At 44.6% G+C, this 21,907-nt stretch overlaps 1 protein-coding gene across 12 annotated transcripts in view; it reads left to right on the top strand.

The window, feature by feature from the left end:
• Positions 1 to 21,907, top strand: part of SMARCA2 (SWI/SNF related BAF chromatin remodeling complex subunit ATPase 2) — a 224,175-nt gene that overhangs the window by 150,096 nt on the left and 52,172 nt on the right. For all 12 annotated transcript variants that reach the window (XM_082632252.1, XM_082632254.1, XM_082632253.1 and 9 more), the window contains one exon: positions 6,878 to 7,096. In XM_082632252.1, coding sequence (XP_082488378.1) covers positions 6,878 to 7,096 — 219 coding nt within the window. The remainder of the gene's footprint in view (positions 1 to 6,877; positions 7,097 to 21,907) is intronic.

Raw genomic sequence — 21,907 nt, 5'->3', positions numbered from 1 at the left:
TTTTTAATTTCATTTATTGTGTTTCTAATCGTTGCTTGATTCATCTTTAGTTCTTCTAGGTCCTTGTTAATTGTTTCTTGCGTTTTGTCTATTCTATTTCCAAGATTTTGGATCATGTTTACTGTCATTATTCTGAATTCTTTTTCAGGTAGACTGCCTATTTCCTCTTCATTTGTTAGGTCTGGTGGGTTTTTATCCTGCTCCTTCTCCTGCTGTGTGTTTTTCTGTCTTCTCATTTTGCTTATCTTACTGTGTTTGGGGTCTCCTTTTTGCAGGCTGCAGGTTCGTAGTTCCCGTTGTTTTTGGTGTCTGTCCCCAGTGGCTTAAGGTTGGTTCAGTGGGTTGTGTAGGCTTCCTGGTAGAGGGGACTAGTGCCTGGTTCTGGTGGATGTGGCTGGATCTTGTCTTTCTTGTGGGCAGGTCCACGTCTGGTGGTGTGTTTTGGGGTGTCTGTGGACTTTTTATGATTTTAGGCAGCCTCTCTGCTAATGGGTGGGGTTGTGTTCCTGTCTTGCTAGTTGTTTGGCATAGGGTGTCCAGCACTGTAGCTTGCTGGTCGTTGAGTGAAGCTGGGTGCTGGTGTTGAGATGGAGATCTCTGGAAGATTTTCGCCGTTTGATATTATGTGGAGGTGGGAGGTCTCTTGTGGACCAGTGTCCTGAAGTTGGCTCTCCCACCTCAGAGGCACAGCACTGACTCCTGGCTGCAGCACCAAGAACCTTTCATCCACACGTCTCCTCAATTTGGGATGATTCGTTGTCTATTCATGTATTCCACAGATGCAGGGTACATCAAGTTGATTGTGGAGCTTTAATCCGCTGCTTCTGAGGCTGCTGGGAGAGATTTCCCTTTCTCTTCTTTGTTCTTACAGTTCCCGGGTCTCAGCTTTGGATTTGGCCCCGCCTCTGCATGTAGGTCGCCGGAGGGCGTCTGTTCTTCGCTCAGACAGGACAGGGTTAAAGGAGCAGCCGCTTCAGAGACTGGCTCACTCAGGCCGGGGTGGAGGGAGGGGCACGGAGTGCGGGGCGAGCCTGCGGCGGCAGAGGGCGTCGTGACGTTGCACCAGCCCGAGGCGCGCTGTGCGTTCTCCCAGGGAAGCCATCCCTGGATCCCGGGACCCCGGCAGTGGCGGGCTGCACAGGCTCCCGGGAGGGGAGGTGTGGAGAGTGACCTGTGCTCGCACACAGGCTTCTTGGTGGCGGCAGCAGCAGCCCCCAGCGTCCCACGCCTGTCTCTGGGGTCCGCGCTTTCAGCCGCGGCTCGCGCCCCTCTCCGGAGGTCCTTTAAGCAGCGCTCTTAATCCCCTCTCCTCGCGCACCAGGAAACAAAGAGGGAAGAAAAAGTCTCTTGGCTCTTCGGCAGGTCCAGACTTTTTCCTGGAGTCCCTTCCGGCTAGCTGTGGCGCATTAGCCCCTTCAGGCTGTGTTCACGCCGCCATCCCCATTCCTCTCACTGCGCTTCGACCGACCGAAGCCCGAGCCTCAGCTCCCAGCCCCGCCCGCCCCAGGGGCCGAGCAGACAAGCCTCTTGGCCTGGTGAGTGTTGGTTGGCACCGATCCTCTGTGCGGGAATCTCTCCGCTTTGCCCTCCGCACCCCTGTTGCTGTGCTCTCCTCTGCGACTCGGAAGCTTTCCCCCCTCCGCCACCCGCAGTCTCCGCCCGCGAAGGGGCTTCTAGTGTGTGAAAACATTTCCTCCTTCACGGCTCCCTCCCACTGGTGCAGGTCCTGTCCCTATCTTTTTGTCTCTGTTTATTCTTTTTTCTTTTGCCCTACCCAGGTACGTGGGGAGTTTCTTGCCTTTTGGGAGGTCTGAGGTTTTCTGCCAGCGTTCAGTGGGTGTTCTGTAGGAGTTGTTCCACGTGTAGCTGTATTTCTGGTGTATCTGTGGGGAGGAAGGTGATCTCCGCGTCTTACTCTTCCGCCATCTTCCCCGGAAGTCTCCAAACCTTGACATTTGACCGTTGAACATCCATGGTTTCTACCTTGACGTTCCAAGATACGTAGTCATCTGCAATTTTGCTGAAACCCCAATTTGATTATGTGTGTGGCCTGCCGCAAGGTCAGTAGGGAAGGGAGCAACTCCCTTGGCTGGTGAGGGAGGCCTTCAGAAGTCACATTTGACTGTGTTCTTAAGGCATTTGCTATAGCTATTTATTTATCTCTGTATGCGCAGCACTCAGAACAGTTTCTGGTACGTAGTAGTTGCTTAATAAATATTTATTGAACGAATGGTGGCATTTGCAAAATTTTGGGCCTTGTGAGGATGTCAGCATAGGTCAGGATGTATAAAGTTGCAAGGTTCCCCCCAGTACCTTCAGTCATTTTGATCTTTCGAACATTTAGCCTGACCGTGGCGTGAGTAAATAAATGTGAACTGTAACTCTGGTGGTCGAATGCTGCGGAGCCCCCAAATCAGAGGTCCCAAATTTGAAGCCCCCAGGTCTCAGACAGGTGATTTGCACGAGCGAAGCAAGTGGACAGGGGTGAGTGGATGGTGGTGAACGGTGAATGGGAGTTGCTTTGTCTCGGGGGGGGACAGAGCTGCAAGCCCCATGTAGCCAGAAATTCCAAATTTTCAAGAGAAGCTAGAAAGTGAGGTTTTTATATTCAGTCTCCAGATTTCAAAATGTTTGCAACTAAATTCAGTTTTTTATTAGTATTTAACACTTCAAGCCAAATAAAATACGACTTTGGGCCAAATAGGACCCACAGGGTTTGCATTTTCCACCTCTTTAGCCTAGGCAGTCTGAGAAGGGAACCCCAGCTGCATGGAGGCTGACGTTATTTTTGTGGTTTTGTGACTTTGGGGAACGATGATTGTGCTCACACACAGTGATTCAAGATAAAGGACATTTAATTCTTTCTCTGGAAACTTTTAGGTAGCTATGGGAATAAGTCCTACCCTGGGATGTGCACTTTTTTCCCCTCCTAAATGAACCATCCTACCCAGCTAAGGCCATTTTGAAGAGAAGTGACAGAAAAACGACTTTACCAGCACGTTCAACATAGGGTGTTCATAAAACCTAAATTTCTTAACTCATACCGCCGTCACCACCTTTACAGATTATTCTCTGTTTGGGGAGATTAGAGATACATGTAGGAAATAGACATCTTTTCTCTCTTTGAGGAACTTATTAAAATGTAGATTACTAGGGAACACTGAGGCAAGAGGCCCTCAGCTTCCTTGGCTGATCACTGATTGGCAAGAATTCAGCACTGCTGCAGCCTCAGAGACTCTTGAGGCCCTTGGAAGGGATAAGCTGTCTGCCATTATACAAATTAGATTAGGCCCAGAGATGGAGATTTCCATCAGCAGTCCTGAAATAAGGGAAAAAGAGTGCTTCTCCTTTCTGCCTTTCCGGCTGGGTATTTGTAGAAATTGAAAGCCTCAGGGAAAAAAAGTGGATGTCTGGCCAAGGCACAGCCTTCTTTTAATTTGGGAATATCAGGCTTGGAACAGGTGAAGCTGGTAAGGGAATACTTCTCTGTAGGCGTTTTGATTTTGTGAGTGTTGTGCTTGTTTCTTAAAGGTTGGCTTCTCATTTCTGGATAATACAGATTTTCAGTTCACTTTGGTTTGGTTTGCTTCGTGTTGGTTGTTTAAAATCTTCTAATCAGCCGGCTGCCTTTGGCCAATTCACTATTCATTAGCACCTCCACCAGGGGGCAGGAAATCAAATTGAATCCTTGCCAGTTCACTCAGATTAAAAACTGTAGTGAGAAACAAGAATGGAATGTGAGCTAGATTTGGAGTTTGAATATTTAAACTCTTTATCCACTGTTACAAAAACAAAAAGTTAGCTCCCTATATAAAATTAATACAGACGTATTATTTGATTTTATATCATAGGCACTGTAGTTAAATAACACACATTAAGCAGATAGTCTCTTTAAAATAAAACCTTTCTTTCAAACATTTTTCTTGTTTTCTCCTTTTAAAAAATGTGACTTCAGGGCTTCCCTGGTGGCACAGTGGTTAAGGGTCTGCCTGCCCATGCGGGGGACACAGGTTCGTGCCCCGGTCTGGGAAGATCCCACATGCCGCAGAGCAGCTGGGCCTGTGAGCCATGGCTGCTGGGCCTGCGCGTCCGGAGCCTGTGCTCCACAATGGGAGAGGCCACAACAGTGAGAGGCCTGCGTACCACAAAAAAAAAAAAAAAAAAAAAAAAATGACTTCAGAAAGTTATCTCTTATACTGATTACCTATGAATTCTACCTAAAAGAGGTCTTTGACAGGTCAGGATACATACCTGAGACATTTTGCTGACATACAGACGTGAAGCTTTCAAGCTGCTCTGCTCCCTACAAAGGCAACAAGTACTTTTAAAAGTAATTGTACTGGGGCTTCCCTGGTGGCGCAGTGGTTGAGAGTCCGCCTGCCGATGCAGGGGACACGGGTTCGTGCCCCGGTCCGGGAGGATCCCGCGTGCCATGGAGCGGCTGGGCCCGTGAGCCATGGCCGCTGAGCCTGCGCGTCCGGAGCCTGTGCTCTGCAACGGGAGAGGCCACAACAGTGAGAGGCCCGCATACCGCAAAAAAAAAAAAAGTAATTGTACTTGTTAGCATAAGGTTATTGGGTCTTAAGACAAACATATTCGTGTAGTATCTGAATAATTAATTAGGCTTAGTTGAATATCAACTTCAAATTTTGTACTGGTCTTCTGCAAGCAGCAATCTCTGGGAAGAGATACAGTCATGAGAACTTTAAGCTTATTAAAAATTGCATCAAAAAAATTTGGGGGGTCTTTTCTAAAAGAAAAAACAAAAAGCAAGTGCAATTTATTTTCTTTTGTATTAGAAGAGATTTATTTTCTCAATTGTGGACTAATGCATGGCATAAGTTATTTTACAAGTCCTCGGAATAGGAAATGGTAATCGTATAACCAAAAATGGAAGTGGCAATATTTTGTCATCTCTGTGTAGTGCCGTAACAAAAAAATGATTTTTCTTGATAGCTATCTAATAACTATTAGGAGGTTACCTTGAGAAGCCCCTCTTTAGATTGTGCTGTTAACAAGGCATCCTCTGTGAGCTAATTACGACGGTTTTGTGGATCCCATTTCTGAATCCAGAGCATTAGAAGACAAGATTAAGAGCAGCCTCTCCAGCTAACTATAGCATATGACAGAACAGAGCGGCCACATTTATCTACCAATAGGACTCCACCATGCTCCAAGCCTACCCCATCTTGGGAATACAATGATTTCCAAAAATGTTGAAGCATAGTTTAAGTAACTTTGAACTTTAAATAGATTCTAGAGGTCGAATTTGGATTTAAATAGAAATTTCATTTACATTTTGTTACCACTCTCAGCTCTTAAGAAAAAATTAATGTTGAATCCCTGTTTCAGTACGGTAGAACTGAAGGAAGAAAGAGGGAAAAGGTAAATCATTTGATGGTTAATGGTCCCTTCGCTTGTAGAAATGGTCTAGCCAGTGATATATACATATAACTAATGTATATAACAATTCAGTGGAGGTTTTATTTGTTTTTCTTTAACCATCAAATTGTTCAGTTATAGGTTAAAGGCAAATATGTGGCACTTAATTTATTTACTAGCGCACTGGATTTTAAAAAAAGAAAGCAGGAGGTGGGGAAATAGGCACTTTGAAGGCTGTTGAAAGGAAGCCATTTCACTTATATCAGTTGAGATGAGATTACCTTTGAGGTCTGTCACTCTGTGGCATGATACTTTCATAAGAGCTAAGCTTTTTGAAAGCTAAAGAATTGAGGGACATTCCTCTCCCAGAGCCCAGGGTGCACTAAAAATTCAGTGCATTCATGGCCAACTGATTAATAAACCAGTTATGTGCCCACATGTCTTGAGTCCAACCGAGGGTGGCTATTTTATAGTGACAATGGGTGGCTGATTTTTTTTTCCTGGCTCTTTAATTAAAAGCATGAACCCTATTGAGGTAAAGGAAATTTTCTTTTTTTTTTTTTTTTTGCGGTACATGGGCCTCACACTGTTGTGGCCTCTCCCGTTGCGGAGCACAGGCTCCAGACGTGCAGGCTCAGCGGCCATGGCTCACGGGCCCAGCCGCTCCACGGCATGTGGGATCTTCCCAGACCGGGGCACAAACCCGTGTCCCCTGCATCGGCAGGCGGACTCTCAACCACTGCGCCACCAGGGAAGCCCAGGAAATTTTCTTAATGAACTTTCTCTTTTATATGCTTGAAGAATACTACGCCAGTGCAGCAATGAGTTGTATCACCAGGGCTCATTTTTTTTAACTCATTTTTTTTCATTGCGGTACAGTTGATTTACAGTGTTCTATCAATTTCTGCTGTAATCATTTTTATTTTTATTTATTTATTTATTTATTTATTTATTTATTTATTTATTTTTGCTGTACGCAGGCCTCTCACTGTTGTGGCCTCTCCCATTGCGGAGCACAGGCTCCGGACGCGCAGTCTCAGTGGCCATGGCTCACGGGCCCAGCCGCTCCGCGGCATGTGGGATCTTCCCGAACCGGGGCACGAACCCGTGTCCCCTGCATCGGCAGGCGGACTCTCAACCACTGCGCCACCAGGGAAGCCCTGCTGTAATCATTTTTAAAATACATCCCCAATTTGAATTTTCTCACTATTACTTAAGGGGAAACTTTTGCACGCACATAGACTAAGAAAAGGAATTTTTTAAAGAGTATTTTTTTAAGTGCATAAGTAAATTTCAAAGATGGGTACAGGGGAAGGGAAGAGATTTGGGCCTTAGGGATGAGCTAGAACAAGTCAGCCAGGATACAGAGGCTCCGTGGGAGAAGCTGAAGGGACCCTGCAGCCATAGGAGGTGACTTGTGAAGACTTATGCGCTGCAAGTCTACACTGTACCGAATCCCCTTTCCCTTTGGTGACACTTCTGTTCATCCCTCCAGCGCATGGACATGGACCGGCGGAGGGAGGATGCCCGGAACCCAAAACGCAAGCCCCGCTTGATGGAGGAAGATGAGCTGCCCTCCTGGATTATTAAAGATGACGCCGAGGTGGAACGGCTGACGTGTGAAGAAGAGGAGGAGAAGATCTTCGGGAGGGGGTCTCGCCAGCGCCGGGACGTGGACTACAGCGACGCCCTCACAGAGAAGCAGTGGCTGAGGGTAGGTGTGGCTTTCTCGAATTCTTGCTCCGTGGGGTGTTGTTGGCTCAGAGAAATCAGGGGCCTGAGGCTGGAACTCTGTGAGAGGGACCAGTTGCCCATAGAAGGGGAAGGGTCTCTTGAACATAGATAAAGTCATTCTGCTCTTGCAGTGGAGTCATTCTGCATTTCAAGGCAGGGCCTTGGAGGATAATGAAGAATTGTTTTGCCAGAGCAGAATTGGCCTTTGGAAACACAGGGTTATGAGAGCTATGAGACCCACTAATGTTTTATGACCGATTGCCTTGCCATGCCTCACTCTCTCGGAGTTAGAATCAAAATGTGGAAGAGGGCCTTAGAGGACTTTTGAATTGCACCCCCTCATTTCATGGTCTGTAATCGGAGTTTCACTTTTGCAAGTCTCGCAGAGAGAGCATTCAGGACAGCGGCCTCTTCTACCTGCGTTATTTCCTAGACCTGAAGAACATTAGCGCTGGAAGGTGCCCTTGTACTCTCTTGGTTTTACAGACGAAGCAGTCGAGGCCCCAAGAGGTTAGGTGATTCCGCAGGATCACACAGCTGGCTAGAAATAACAGAATCGGTGAGCGCTGATGCATTTGGGGGCTCGATGTCAGCTCAATCTGATCTGACCATCGCCAGCGCAGACTAGGGCCTGGGACTCGGATTACTGACACTTGGAAACAGTATTCTGTAGTTTGGGGGTTTTGTTTTTTTTTTTTCTCTGCTTTGGAAAATGTCAGTTTCTCATTTTGACTGAGGAATGTTATCTCCTACTGTTCGAGCACAGAAATATCAAAATGCTCCTAGGAGCCACGTGTGTGAGTGCTGAGGCCAGTGTGAATCTTCCCTTTGAAGGTTTAGCCGTAATTTCCGTTATTGGGAGCAGACTTAGTACCAAGACAGACAGAACAATCAGGGATGTGCGCTCCAGGCAGCGCCGGTAAATGCGTGCTGGAAATAATAAGCGTGGTTGGGTGAAAACCAAACAAAATAGAAGCTGTTTTTGTGAGTTGTTCATTTTATTGAAAGGGAATATAGTTCGCAAGCTTTGTAAAACATGGATTTTAGGACCTGGGCTGTAAGTAGGTAGGTGGGTCAAAAAGCGATGGGGGAAGTATTCTGAGATTGGATATCAAAGGTGGACAGGTCTTGGCACCATTTGAGATGTGACTTACTCAGGATGTTGTATGATGAGAGAGGCATGACCTAAATTTCGAAAAGATTGAAGCCTGTGGTATCCTGAAAAGAAAGAGACTAAGAAAGCATTGCTCATACTTACGGTTGAGCAATGGAATATGCAATGTAACTTTTGTGTGACTGTTTTACTGTCGCATCCAAATATTCCAGTGGCCTCAGAATATGGTTTTATGGATTTCTTTTGTTTCACTGTTGTGAGGTTGTAGTTGTATCGTTAAGATCCATTCTGTAATGGGAACAGATTTACTTTAATATTCATTTATGAGCTTGGGAAAATTCTTTTCCCTTTCTCTTTTATGTAAGCAGTAATTTGAATACCTGGAATATTACAGGAGATGAGACAACAACCTAGGCCAACATTCTAAAGTCAGTCTTTATATAAGTATAATCTCCAGACACTACAAGCAAAATAATCTCGTTTATTGGGCAAGAAGGTAGCTGAATTTATCATTTTTTCAATAATCAGTGGCAAATGCTCTTCAAAAAATAACGTTTTGAATCTTCGGAAGTTTTCAAGATTAGAATACCTCATTTTTTTCTCTTCTTCATTCAGTTTATATCACTGATGATTAGCACCATGCTAACACACAGTAGAAACTCAGTGAATGCTTGTGAAGATGAAATGATAACCATATAAGAGGAAAGTGGAAAGTTTCTAATTTACCAGTCATGTTAGGATAGTATCTGTGTATCTAGTAGACTTCCTTTCTTTTCTATGTGGTGTTTCTTCACTGGATTCACATCCTTTTGTCTATAACATGCACATCAAAATGGAAAACTAGTTTGTTTTACAAAACTACACCATGAAATTGATGTTCATAGTTTTCACCTTAAGGTGCCTTGCAAGATACCAGGTCACCCAAGAAGGACGAAACTGTTCTCAGTACAGCTTTACTGTAATACAGCTTTTTGTAATCCAATCTTCCGGAAAATGTGCATCCATATTTGGTATGAGCTGGTAACTTGCTGTTAACCAGGCCATGCAATTAATGCAGAATGCCTCCTGGCCTAAGCATTCAAAATAGATGCTTGCAGTCGTTTGCTTTCTTGTTCACCAGCAGAAATCCTGTTTAATACTAGCCTGTTAAGCTTTTTGTGGTAATAAAATCTTATTCAAGGGTTTCTCCTGGGCCTGGATGTGCAGAGATAGTCTCCACCGGCCGATGACTGAACACAGTGCGCGAACCTAGGCAATGCAGCCTTGAAAGGGAAGTTGGCCCGGACTCTTCTGTGAGAAAGGCTGTAGCAGGGCTGCAGCCTCTCTCCTTTCTCCTGGCAGTGTTGTACCAAGCTGGCTTGGTAGAGCATCGCAGACCCATAGAACCCCAGAGCTGGAGGCAGCTGAATGGAACAGCTCCCCACCCCGTGCTTAGATCACATTCTCTGCAGCACCCCTGCCAAGAGGCTGGCCATCAGTAGAGGAGACACTGCATTTTGTCTGCATTTTGACCCCTCCATGGTCAGCCCCAGCTGTTAGTTCTTCCTCCCTGTGAACCAATCCTCTTTCCTGGTAGCTGCTTCTCACTGGTCCTGATCCTGTTCCCTGGGGTGAACAGAACAATATTTTGTCTGTCTTTAGCGTCACCTCCCACTGGATAAAACGTTCGAGGACTCATTTGCAGTTCGAATGAAGTCCCCTCCCCTCCTCTTTCTTTGAAACTCACCTCATCCTTCAGGACCCAACTCAAATGCTCCCACTTCTGTGATGCCTTCACAAGTAAATACTAATTGCATTTTCCTCGGGCTCTTGAATTTCTTGGCCTGTTCTTCTGTCACGGCTCAAATCCAACTTCCTAGCATTCTCGGTAGTTGCCGACATACTTGCTTTCCTGATGCGTTGATACGCTGGATCTTGTTAGGACTTCTGTGTGCAAATAGTCAGTGCCCATCGACTGCCAGATTGAAATAGCCCTGGATTGATGTATAAGAGTATAGCCTCGGATAATGTTCACTTCTGCAACAGATGGACCTAAACACGCCCTATTCGTGGGCCTGTCCAGAAAAGTAGAATTCTGTTTCGCACATAGAAGTCCAAGGTGGGTGTTTCTGGTTGGCGGGGGCAACTGTTCTCCACGTGGCCATTCAGGGATCCAGGCTGAAGAGTCTCTGTCCAGCTTAGTCATCCCTGTGCCTGTGAGCTGGAAGTGGCGAGCACAGCATGGAGTGGTGCGTGTTGAGTTCTAAGGACCAGGCCTGCCTGGATCTCTGTCACTTCCGCTCGCATCCCATTGGCTAGAACTCAGGCATGTGGCCACATTAGCTATAAGGGGGAGTGAGAGATGTGGTCTGTCTGTGGGCCCAGGAAGGTAAGATTTGGGTGATGAGGCTGCAGTCTCTGCCTCAGAACACTTAGCTTGAATTGAAGTGCTATGGCCACTTTCTGTGAAAATTTTATTATGGTTTCATCACAAGCAGGTTTTATTATATAATCATAGTATGCTAAAAATTCCCACAGTGTCCTTTAGACAATCAGTTGAGTTGGAAGATTTAAAAAAATTGTTCTGTATTCATGTTATTTTAAATGAAGAGGATCACAATTTTAAACACAGCTCAGTTTGTTTGTTTAAGGTTTTTAAAAATTGTTTTGAAATCCCAGTTTCCATTGAGGAAACCTAAATTTCTTTGGTGTTCGCCAGTCTCAAGTGAACTTCGTCTTTTTTTTTTTTTTTTTTTTTTTTTTTGCGGTACGTGGGCCTCTCACTGTTGTGGCCTCTCCCATTATGGAGCACAGGCTCCGGACACGCAGGCTCAGCGGCCATGGCTCACGGGCCCAGCCGCTCCACGGCATGTGGGATCTTCCCGGACCAGGGCACGAACCCGTGTCCCCTGCATCGGCAGGTGGACTCTCAACCACTGCGCCACAGGGAAGCCCTGAACTTCATCTTTTGGGAATAGTCAGTTCAACATCCATGCCCTGTATGCGCTTCTTCTCTCCTCTCCTCGGAGCTCCTTCCCATCTTCCTCCCCAAGGTGGCATCTGGATAGAGGGAGAAGCTAGGGTTTCATCATGGCATTGGGGCAGGCATCTTGTCCTGTGGATCTCTGATGGGCTCAATGCAGGACTACTGGTCTGTTCTGTCCCTGGAGGTCTTGATGTGCAGCTGGTCCCACCTTATTCTTTTGGCGTCTTTGATGACATGTGCTGTTAAGGTCTGGGGTGCCGGCCCGAGTCTCTAGTGGTCAGCTTTCCTGCAGTCTGAAGTCCCATGAAGACTATCAGCCTCTCCGGTCTTGCAGTGCTCTCAGCTCTTTTGTGCCCTCATTGGGAATCTTCAAACTCTTGGTTGCTTTCTACCCACTGTGCTAGAACAGGCAAGAGAGTTCAGCCCCTTTTTGCAAAAATCGCTGCCTCACCAGCAGGGGGTTGTCAAGCGCGAAGCCTCTAGAATCTGATGGTTGGATGGGTCAGGGAGCTCTTTAAAACAAGCAATACAGAAACATCTTACTTTTGCAAGTTCTGTCAAAGTATCTGACCATATGAATGCACAGTGAGGGACCCTCCCAGAGCCTCGGGAGGGGCTTGTAAAGTGAGAGTCCTAAAGCTCATGTTTCATTAATGCCTTCATAGTAAATGTGCCTCTGGATATTTTTAGAGCCTCATACCTCTTGCTCCCTGCACCAACCCCCCCCAAATATACCAGACTTGGAGCCTGAAGGGTGAGTATTCATTTCAGCCCCAGCTAGGTGTACTGCAATTCAGTCCTGGCATGAACTACCCAGAGTTAGACCCCACAAGTTAAAGGGCTCAGTTTCCCCACCAAGACGGGGCTCACTTCCGATGCCACCACACTTTGGGCGTCCCTGCATCACCTGCACCGCTGATTGACGGGCTCTAAATTCAGGGGTTCTCATGACCCTCTCAGGTTCAGGAATTTGCTACAGTGGATCACAAGGTCAGGAGAGCACTGCTGGTGGTTACAGGTTTATTATGAAAGATACAGATCAGGAGGACCAGCCAAATGAAGAGGGACACAGGATGATCTCTGGGAGGGGACACAGTTTCCCTGCCATCTCCTCATGGAATTGGGGGGCACCCCGCCCCCGGGCACATCAGTGTGCTCACCAACCAGGAAGCTCCACTGAGCAGAGTTATTACTGGGGTCTCATCTGCATGGGAGGGGCTGGCTCAATGGCTGACAAATACTGCAGGTAGCAGTATCCTCAGGGCTGATCTCTCACCGCTCTCCCTCTCAACTCCTTTTCTCCCAGGGCAGAAGGCTCTCTATCTCGCCTTCCTGTCTTATAACAACTTCCCATACACACGTGGCCCAGCCATGGTGCTCTTCACTGTGGCTTCTAGAGCACTTCTGGGGATCCCTGTCCACCTGGCTTACCTTCTGATTCCAAGGAGCCTTTGGAATTGAGGGAACTCCTCTCCATCAAGGAAGCCTGATTTAGACTGCTGTCTGATGGCAGACTCGCAAATCCTCTTTTGGAAGTCAGTGTTGTCACTTTGTCTTTTTGGGGTCGTCTTTGTTTACCACTTTATCTTCATCCTCCTCAAGGCAATAGGTGACTCCCCTGAACAGGGAATGGTCCCTTTAGAAAGTGTGGAAGAGAATACTAATGTGGTTTTAAAAGTATTATGTCCATTACCATTTTATAGCTTTCCCATGGGGTACCCAAGGTGGTAACAGTGCTCTGTTACGTAGTGTGTGTGTGTGTGTGTGTGTGTGTGTGCGCGCGCGCACGCATTTGCACATAACCAGTAATTGGCTCATGTTGATAATTTCTTGGAAAAACATCTTTATTTATGTGTGAGGGCAAGCATTAGTAGAGCTAAATTGCCAGGCATCTGATGAGCCCAAGGGGTCAGGTGTTTTTGGGTTAACTTCAGCCAGGTGTGCACGGGCTGTGATGTTGCTAATATTGTAGTCATGATTGGGGCAGGAGCTCTGGAAAGCTGGGGCGTCTGTAAGGCTAAACAGTGGGAGGGTGAATTCCGGAATGCCTGGTTTTTCTGTTCTTCCTGTCCTTGGTCCTTCTGCCAACTTCAGAACCCTTCCCTTCCTAAACATTTAGTGACATCCCAGCATCTAATTGCCAAGTGATTGATTCGTGCCCTTCAGCACTTGAAGATAATTGGAATGCAATCTAAATTATGTGCTCTGTACAATATTTAACTGCCAGCCTGACGGAGGGAACCGACTTTGGCATATGCTTTGATTTCAGAGTCGATCTGATGTCTCAGAACTGTAATTTGGAAAGGTCCTTGTTTGCTGGTGTCTCTCACTGCGGTCCTTATGTGTGAGTGTGAGGATGCTTCCTTTCGTATACTTTATAAGCCCCTGGTGATGGTATAAGCTCTGTTTCTACAGTGCCCTGTATTGTTGGGTCCCAAACCATGTTATGTAAATGATGGGGGTAAGACTCACTTCCTCAGATCTTTAAATCTCATGATAGACACAGCTAGTTTTAGAAGCCCCAGGATTTCCAGAGGGACCTTGAGGAAAGGCAGCACAGAACATCGTTTTTCCCTTCAACCAGTCTGTCACCAGATAAGAGCCTGAGTTTTCCACAATCTCGGTGCCTGAATGACATCTCCATAGTTAGGTCTACTGACCCCTAAACGGATTTTGGGGGTTTCCCCTTCCCACAGCTCAAAGTGGAGAGAACAGAGTAAGAGACTCCTGAACCATATAATAATAGAGGGAATCGGTAAAGTAACATGTAACAGGAGTAACACGCAGGAGTTTACCTGTGTGTCTTGAAAAGCTACCTAACACCAGGTTGGAAATACAGGATGAGGTCCCGTAGTCAGCTTTCCACTACCACCAGCCTGTGCTAAAACCTACGCAGGGAAAAAGGCAGAGAAATCCAAGGAAAGGGAGTCACAAAGAACTGGAAAAAGTACCGAGAAAGTTTAAAGAAGTTGGGATTTCAAACAAAATATTTGAAATTCTGTTGAAATGCACAATGAGAAATAACAAAATATTTCCTCATCTATACGAAGAGGATTTTTCTCTCTCTAGAAATCTTTGAAACGGGATAATGTCTCCTCTGTTTGGGCTGGATTAAGTACGATATGATCCAGCCTGAAACCAGACAGGGGCTGGAATCTCCTAGCCGTAATCACAGCTGAGAGCATCAGTGATTCTTCGAGATGTCCTTTTCTCCCAAAAGACCTCACTTAATACGGGCAAGGGTTTGGGGGATCCTTTATCTAAAGTATAATGTGCATAATACCTTTAGTATTTTGCTTTGTCACTTTTTATCATCTTTCCTTGCTTTTTGTTAAAAGACATAAAAATTCATTTTCTTTTTCTTTTACCAAATGGCATTTTTTAGCTTTTCACCCTGGGTCATCAGATTTACTGGGGCAAAATGGCTAGCAAGCTGCATTTCCGTTTTTATACACAAGGGAGAGCTAAGGCCCTAGAAAATGGATTTGGGTTTTGCCAAATTCAAGGTCCTTCAGCACTTCAGGAAGGAAGTATTGAACTAATTAACGGTGGTCAGAGTTGTGAATTGTCTGGGGGAAAAACATTTGATGGTAGTAGAAGAATTTTGATAACTTTCTATAATTTTTATTTTATTCTTAAGTCCATTGGCTAGATTGTTTTCACAGCGATTGGACCTGATATGTTCCCTTTGGTCAAAATTCAGTAGGGTCAGTTGAATAGAAGAAAGTATCCTCAGAGGGCCAACTAAAATACTAAATATATTAAAGGCGAGAAGGGAGAGAGACCTGTTTCAATTGATTTTTAAAACAGTGATGCCTGGAAATTCTAGTCTCAAATTTTTAACCATTTGAAATTGGGGTTCAGCTCTGAAATCTAACTCAGACATTTAAAGTAACCATGGATCTGGCTTACAGATTCTAAGGAGCCCAAATAAGTTCACGTTATCTTTAACCACTGCATAGAAATAGATGGTTTTAGAAATATATGTGGCTGCTTTTCTGAATCAAGATTTGTTTTCTGTTCTTTTTTACTTTTTTTTTTTTTTTTTGCTGTACGCGGGCCTCTCACTGTTGTGGCCTCTCCCATTGCGGAGCACAGGCTCCGGATGCGCAGGCTCAGCGGCCATGGCTCACGGGCCCAGCCGCTCCGCGGCATGTGGGATCTTCCCGGACCAGCGCACGAACCCGCATCCCCTGCATCGGCAGGTGGACTCTCAACCACTGTGCCACCAGAGAAGCCCTTTTTTTTTTTTTTAATCAATAAAGCTATTAAATCTTTTTTTTTAATTTATTTATTTTTGACAAATAAAAGGTGTATGTACATAAGGTGTATCATGTGATGTTATGATATAGGTCTACACTGTGAAATGACTTCATTCTCCCAGTGAGGCTTGGGGAAGGTACAGTTTTTTAAAGAAGTTAGAGACAGGGCAGGGGACTTTACTGTTACTGTGCTCATGTCTGGGTGGGTGTCAGAACTATGTCTTTGATGTCTATCTCTCAAGGGAGTTTAGGATTGTGGATAAGAGATTAAAACCTTAGAATCTGATGAACCAGGGTTCAAATCCCAGCTCCACCTATTTTGCCCTGTGACCTTGGGTACCTAGTGTAACCTCTCGTAGCTTCCTTGTAGAATGGGGAAAATACTAGCTCATTCTTCGTAGAATTTTCTGAAGTTTAAATGTGTAACACAGAACTGGGTATATAAAGATTACCAAAAAAATAGCTAGTAAGGGAAAAGTATTATTTCAGAGAAAAACCTAGGTGATAAGAAAAGAAGAAATAAAACAGTTCTGTTGTGTGTCTCAAATGCAAGGTTTGGGGCAACAGAAGAAAAGTAAAAGGGGTGGAGAAAGAGGCCCCCATCCTCATTCATAAGTGGGATTAAGGAGGGTGACACGTTTCTTTGCTGAGTATGTTATGGGACATGCCCACAGGCTTATTCACCTCAAGCCCTCCAACCTGTACTCACTCAGCTATAAACTCCTTGCATTCTGGTTTTCTACTCCGTGGCTGCCGGAGGAGCACAGGGCTAGCGGTCATGAAGCTGGTATGTGGGTCCCTGCCCTGCTGCCAGCTAGGTGTGTGATCTTGGTCAGGCCTCTTGATCCGGGGTGGAGGTGCATTCTCTTTAACGTGCTGGGTCTCCTCCACCTACCTAAAGACAACCTCTGAAATCACATGAAGCTGGTTTCTTTTTCCTTCTTACTGTGCTTTTAGTAATGATCATCCCCTGCTTTCTGATCAGTGGGTCCATTGATGGAGGCTGTTAAAAAGCACATTCCATTCAACGCCCATTTATTGAACATTGCGGTGCATGCATGGGGAGAGTGGTGTTAGTTGTCAAGCTCGTGTTCCTCACCGTGGCTGGCCTGCCTTATTAGTGCGATTAAGAGCCAGATTTGAGAAATGCTATTAGAGATAACATTGCACACTTAGCCACCTTAAAGAGCTTGTCAAGAGCAGGTCTCTAGGTGTACGCAGATGGGAGTTAATAGAGATTAAAAGATTGTGAGATGAACTAACTTTGGTAGGGCTTTTAACTGTTCAGGAATCAGCAGAGTTTAAACAACATGCATCCTCCTTCATGTTAGACTTTTAGTGTCATGTCTCCAGGGATGTTATTGATGAGTTTCCCTCCTCCCACCCTCAGACTCTGGAGGACGGAAGGGCTGCTGCTCTTTGGCACATGGTGTGGCCTCCAAACACGGTCGGCAATGGCGTTCATCTCCTGGCTATTTCTGGGAGACCCGAGCCTCCCTAACAGCCACACCTGTACTCCTCGGGCTTTCTCGCCACCCTGCTTGGCCTCCAGTGGAGGAGAAATACGGCATAGTGTATCCCCCATCCACCTTGACAAAAGAAAAAGGGATTGGGGGATTTAGGTGCCAAAACGATGAGTTGAATGAAGCATGTGACATTTGCAGATTGCTGGTGTTTTAGAGAATAACTTTCCTCTTTGTTCAGGACAGTTCAGGTGGCTATTCAGAGAGGTCAGAGGACACTTTCCAAAGCACATAGCATCTCTGATGACCCCCTACCCCCAGCGCCGCTCCCCACATCAACCCCTCCGGCAGCCTCCCTCAAGTATAATTGAATCCAAGCACTTTAACACGGTCTCCAAGGCCATGGCCATCTGGCCTCTGCCTGGCCCTCGAATCTCATCTTCTCTTGCTCTCTGGGTGGCTGCCGCACTGGGCTGTCTTTCTGATCCTGTGCACTTCCAGGAAGGCTCCTTCCCAGATTGTCCATGGTTGTCTCCTTGTCCTAATGGTCGCTTTCCAGACAGACCCTCCCTGACTACCCTAGCTGAAAGAGCCAGGCCCTGCCGGTAAGTGTCACATAACCTATGTTAATTTCTTTATCGCCCTCGCCACCACCTAAAGGTTATCTCATTGGCTTCTTCCATCGGTACTAAGCTCCAGGAAAGCCAGGGACCTCTCCTGTCTAGTCCACTGCCATATCCCAGCACTGGGACAGTACCTCATGCATAGTAAGCACTCCATAGATAGTTGTGAATAAGTGAATGTACCAGCCAGAGACGAGGGCTAGGAGAGAAGGTTTGGTTACACTCCATGTCCTTTTGGTTAAGTCAGTAGAATCCTGTGTTGTTGTTGTTTACCAGTGTGGATCAAGGTAGAAATTACTGGCATTCTTTCCCATTAGATTCACAATCTGTGTCTTCATGTAAAGATTTCCTACCTAAAAGAATGCTAAAGGCATGCAGTTTTGCCATAAGTGCTCTTGAGCTTTTCAAGAGTTTGAAGGCTCTGTTCTAATTTCAGAACACACTGATGAAGATTGTTTAAATACGCATAAAAAATACAACCATTGCTTCAACCCAGCTATTCCTTGGAAATTCTCCTAGATTTTACAACAGCTGTCTTCCAGCTTAAACCCTCATTTCTTTTTCAACAAAAACCAGATTAATATATCTAATCTAACTCAAAATGAAAAGGCGAAAAAGAAAGTACTAAATTAATTGGGTTTTCATTTCTATTTTTGTACAAGAGAGCCTCCAACGGAGAATGCTGATTTTAAGTATAAGACCATGTACCTTTTATGTGGCTTCCTTTCTTATTTTCTATTAAAGAATGTTGAGCTGTCGGAATCATGAGAAATTGTAGACAGCACCATGAAACTTTGCTGCAGGCAAAGCTGGATTCTTGTTCTGCCACTCCTACTGAAATCCAGTATTTAAGGTCTCTATGGTCGTAGTCCATCGTAAAAAGTATACTCCTAATGCACGACACCGTTTTTTAAAAATATCTTTCCCTTGGGCCTTGTGGAATATTTTCCAAAGATTATTTAAAATGATATCCTCAAAACTTCAGCTTTACCGAGGCTGCCAGTGGTTCTGTTCTCTTCCATAGTTTGCCTCTCCTAACTTAGTGGAATGCCAGGCCTCAGGGCATCAGGATATCAGGGCTCTGGTTCCAGATGTATTATTGTTTGGTTGTGTGACATCTTGGATAAGTCAGTTCACCTCCCTGGGCCTGTTTTCTTGTCAATACATTGGAGTCATGAAGTAAGAGATGGGGGTGAGGAAGAGAGCACAGCCCGTCTCTCCTGCCTGCCCTTCTTTCCTTTGGCTTTGTCTTTGATGGCCCTAGAAAGGACTATGTGGGTTTGCCCTGGTCTGGATCCAACTGACACTCGACCGCCAGGAACTAAAACTCAGAGGGGTGTGGGTGAGATTTTTCTCCTTGTTCTTAGCCAGGCTTTCTCTCAAAAATGCAGCCTGACAAGGGGTTCTGTAGCATGTTGGTGGACTCAGTACCTGATCTAGTGTACAGGACTAACTGGTTGTTGGTAACGTTTGGATAGTTGAGCTGAGTCCTGTGTGCTGACAGTATATGATGGACAGGATACCAGCGTGGTAGAGCCAGTGAAGGGAATACCTACTTGCCAGCGGGGGCTGCTTTCTCTACTCAGGTAGCTGGGGGCTTCAGCAATTCTGTACAGACCAAGACCAAGAATTTTCTAGTTCTTTGCCATCAGTAAGAAACTACCCACCTTGCCATTTTTTTTTTAATCCCTTGTACCAAGCAGAGTACAAAACAGCTGCTAAAAATGGATCTGTTTTGTTCATTGAAACATATCAACTCTCCTCGCCCAAGTATCAAGACCAAATCTGTTTGCATTTACTTTAATTAAAAAAAAAATACACTAATGTCATGGGACATTATTGGAAGGTCTGGGAAGGATATTATGGCGTCTAACAGATTACATTGTTAACATTCCACGGGAATCCCTGGCATGAACATGTGTTTTTGCAAAAGAATTAACAAACCCAGTTTAGGGGTTTTATTTGCCACCATTTTATCGTGTTACATAAATCTAATGAATGACTGTTTATTAGTAGTTTTATGAATTGTATCTTTCTGCGTTTTTATAGTCAGCACCCAGAACACCTGGAGCTTAATATTTTTTAAGAAAAGTAAAGTTTAAAATAAAGTTTATTTGAAGGGATTTTCTCCATCATAAAAGCATAATGAGAAATATGGAAGATGGAGGGAAAGAAAACAGAATCACCTGTGATCTCATTGACCTTCACACCCAGGTTGGAAAAGGAGCCAAGTAAAATCACAGACAGGGATTACTTTGGTGCCCTTACGTTCAGGATTATTTTTAACCTATTATGAGGCTCGGCTCTTCTGTAGAGTTTCAATAAATCCCAAGCCATGATGACCATCAGGCCCCAGCCTGTTGTTGGTAGTATTTGCATGTCCTTCCATTCAGTCTTAAGAACACCCTGTTTTCCTGGGCACCCACTGCCAAGGGACTGACTTTTTTTGTAGGACCATTAAAGCACATGTGGGGGCTTGCCTTCCCACACTAGAATAGCGATTTTTGCTTCTTCTCATAAACAGGGCTTTTATGTCTCCACTTCAAGTTTCACAGGCTGTTTTCCCCTCTCTTTTAAAGACAGCTTTCCGATTCCACCAAAAAACTGTGAGAACTCAGTAATAAATGAATTCAGTAAAGTGACAGGGTACCAAAAAAACAGTATGCAAAAGTCAGTTGTGTTTCTATACACCAACAACAAATTATCAGAGAGAAAAATTAAGAAAACAGTCCCCCTTAGAATTGTATCAAAAATGATAAAATACATAGGAATAAATTTAACCAAAGAGGTAAAAGACCTGTACACTGAAAACTGTGTCACTGGTGAAATAAATTGAAGAAGACACAAAGAAATGGAAATTTCTATTTCATGCTCATAGATTGGAAGAGTTAGTCATGTTAAAATGTCCATATTACCAAAAGCAATATATAGACTCAGTGCAATCCTTATTAATTCCAATGACTTTTTTTTTTTGAGTTTTTGTGGTATTATATTTAGTTATCTTGGCTGGTTTAATCACATTGTTGTTGTTGTTTATTTTTTGGCTGTGCCACACGACATGTGGGATCTTAGTTCCCCGACCAGGGATTGAACCTGCACCCCCAGCATTGGAAGCGTGGAGTCGTAACCACTGGACTGCCAGGGAAGTCCCCCAATGACATTTTTCACAGAAATAGAACAAACGATCCTAAAATATTTATGGAACCATAAAAGACCCTGAATAGCCAAAGTAATCTTGAGAAAGAAGAACAAATCTGGAGGCATCACTCTCCCTAATTTCAAACTGTATCACAAAGCTGTAGTAATCAAAATGTTATGGTATTGGCATAAAAACAGATACACAGATCGGTGAAACAGAATAAAGAGCCCAGAAGTAAACCCATGTATAGATGGCCAATTAATTTATGACTATGGAGGCAAGAATATACAATGGAGAAAGGAAGGTCTCTTCAATAAATGGTGTTGTGAAAACTGGACAGCAGAAGGATAAAACAAGACCACTGTCTTATACCATACACAAAAAATTAACTCCAAATGGATCAAAGAGTTGAATGTAAGATCTGAAACAATAAAACTCCTAGAAAAAACCGTAGGCAGTAAGCTACCTGACATCAGTATCGGTGATGAATTTTGTATCTGACTCCAAAAGAAAAGTCAGTAAAAACAAAAATAAACAAGTGGGACTACATCGAACTAAGAAGCTTCTGCACAGCAAAGGAAACCATCAACAGAATGAAAAGACGACCTGCTAAATAGAAAATATTTGCAAATTATATACCCAACAGGGGGTCAATATCCAAAATATATAAAGAACTTATAAAAATAGCAAAAAAAAATCTGATTAAGAAATGGGCAGACGATCTGAATAGACATTTTTCCAAAAAAGACATACAGATTGCCAACAGGCATATGAAAAGATGTCTCATCATAAAGGAAATGCAAATCAAAACCACAGTGACATCACTTCTACCTGTTAGAATGGCTATTCTCAAAAAGACAAGAAATAACAAGTGTTGGTAAGGATTTGGAGAAGAGGGGACCTTCCTGCTGGTGGGAACGTTAACTGGTGCAGCCACTATGGAAAACAGTGTGGAGGTTCCTCAGGAAATTCAAAATAAAACTACCATATGACCTAGCCACTCCACTTCTGGGTATTTATCCAAAGGAAGCAAAATCACTACCTTGAAAAGATAATATGCACCCCCATGTTCACTGCAGCATTACTTACAATAGACAAGATACGGGAACAACCCAAGTGTCCATCAGTGGATGAATGGATAAAGAAAATGTGGTGTGTATATGCAGTGGAATTCTACTCAGCTGTAAAGAAGAACAAAGAAATCTTGCCATTTTCAGCAACATGG

This window comes from Mesoplodon mirus, assembly GCF_964341445.2.
Source record: "Mesoplodon mirus genome assembly, chromosome: 1".
NCBI lineage: Eukaryota > Metazoa > Chordata > Mammalia > Artiodactyla > Ziphiidae > Mesoplodon > Mesoplodon mirus.
This window is presented reverse-complemented; position numbering and strand designations above follow the sequence as displayed.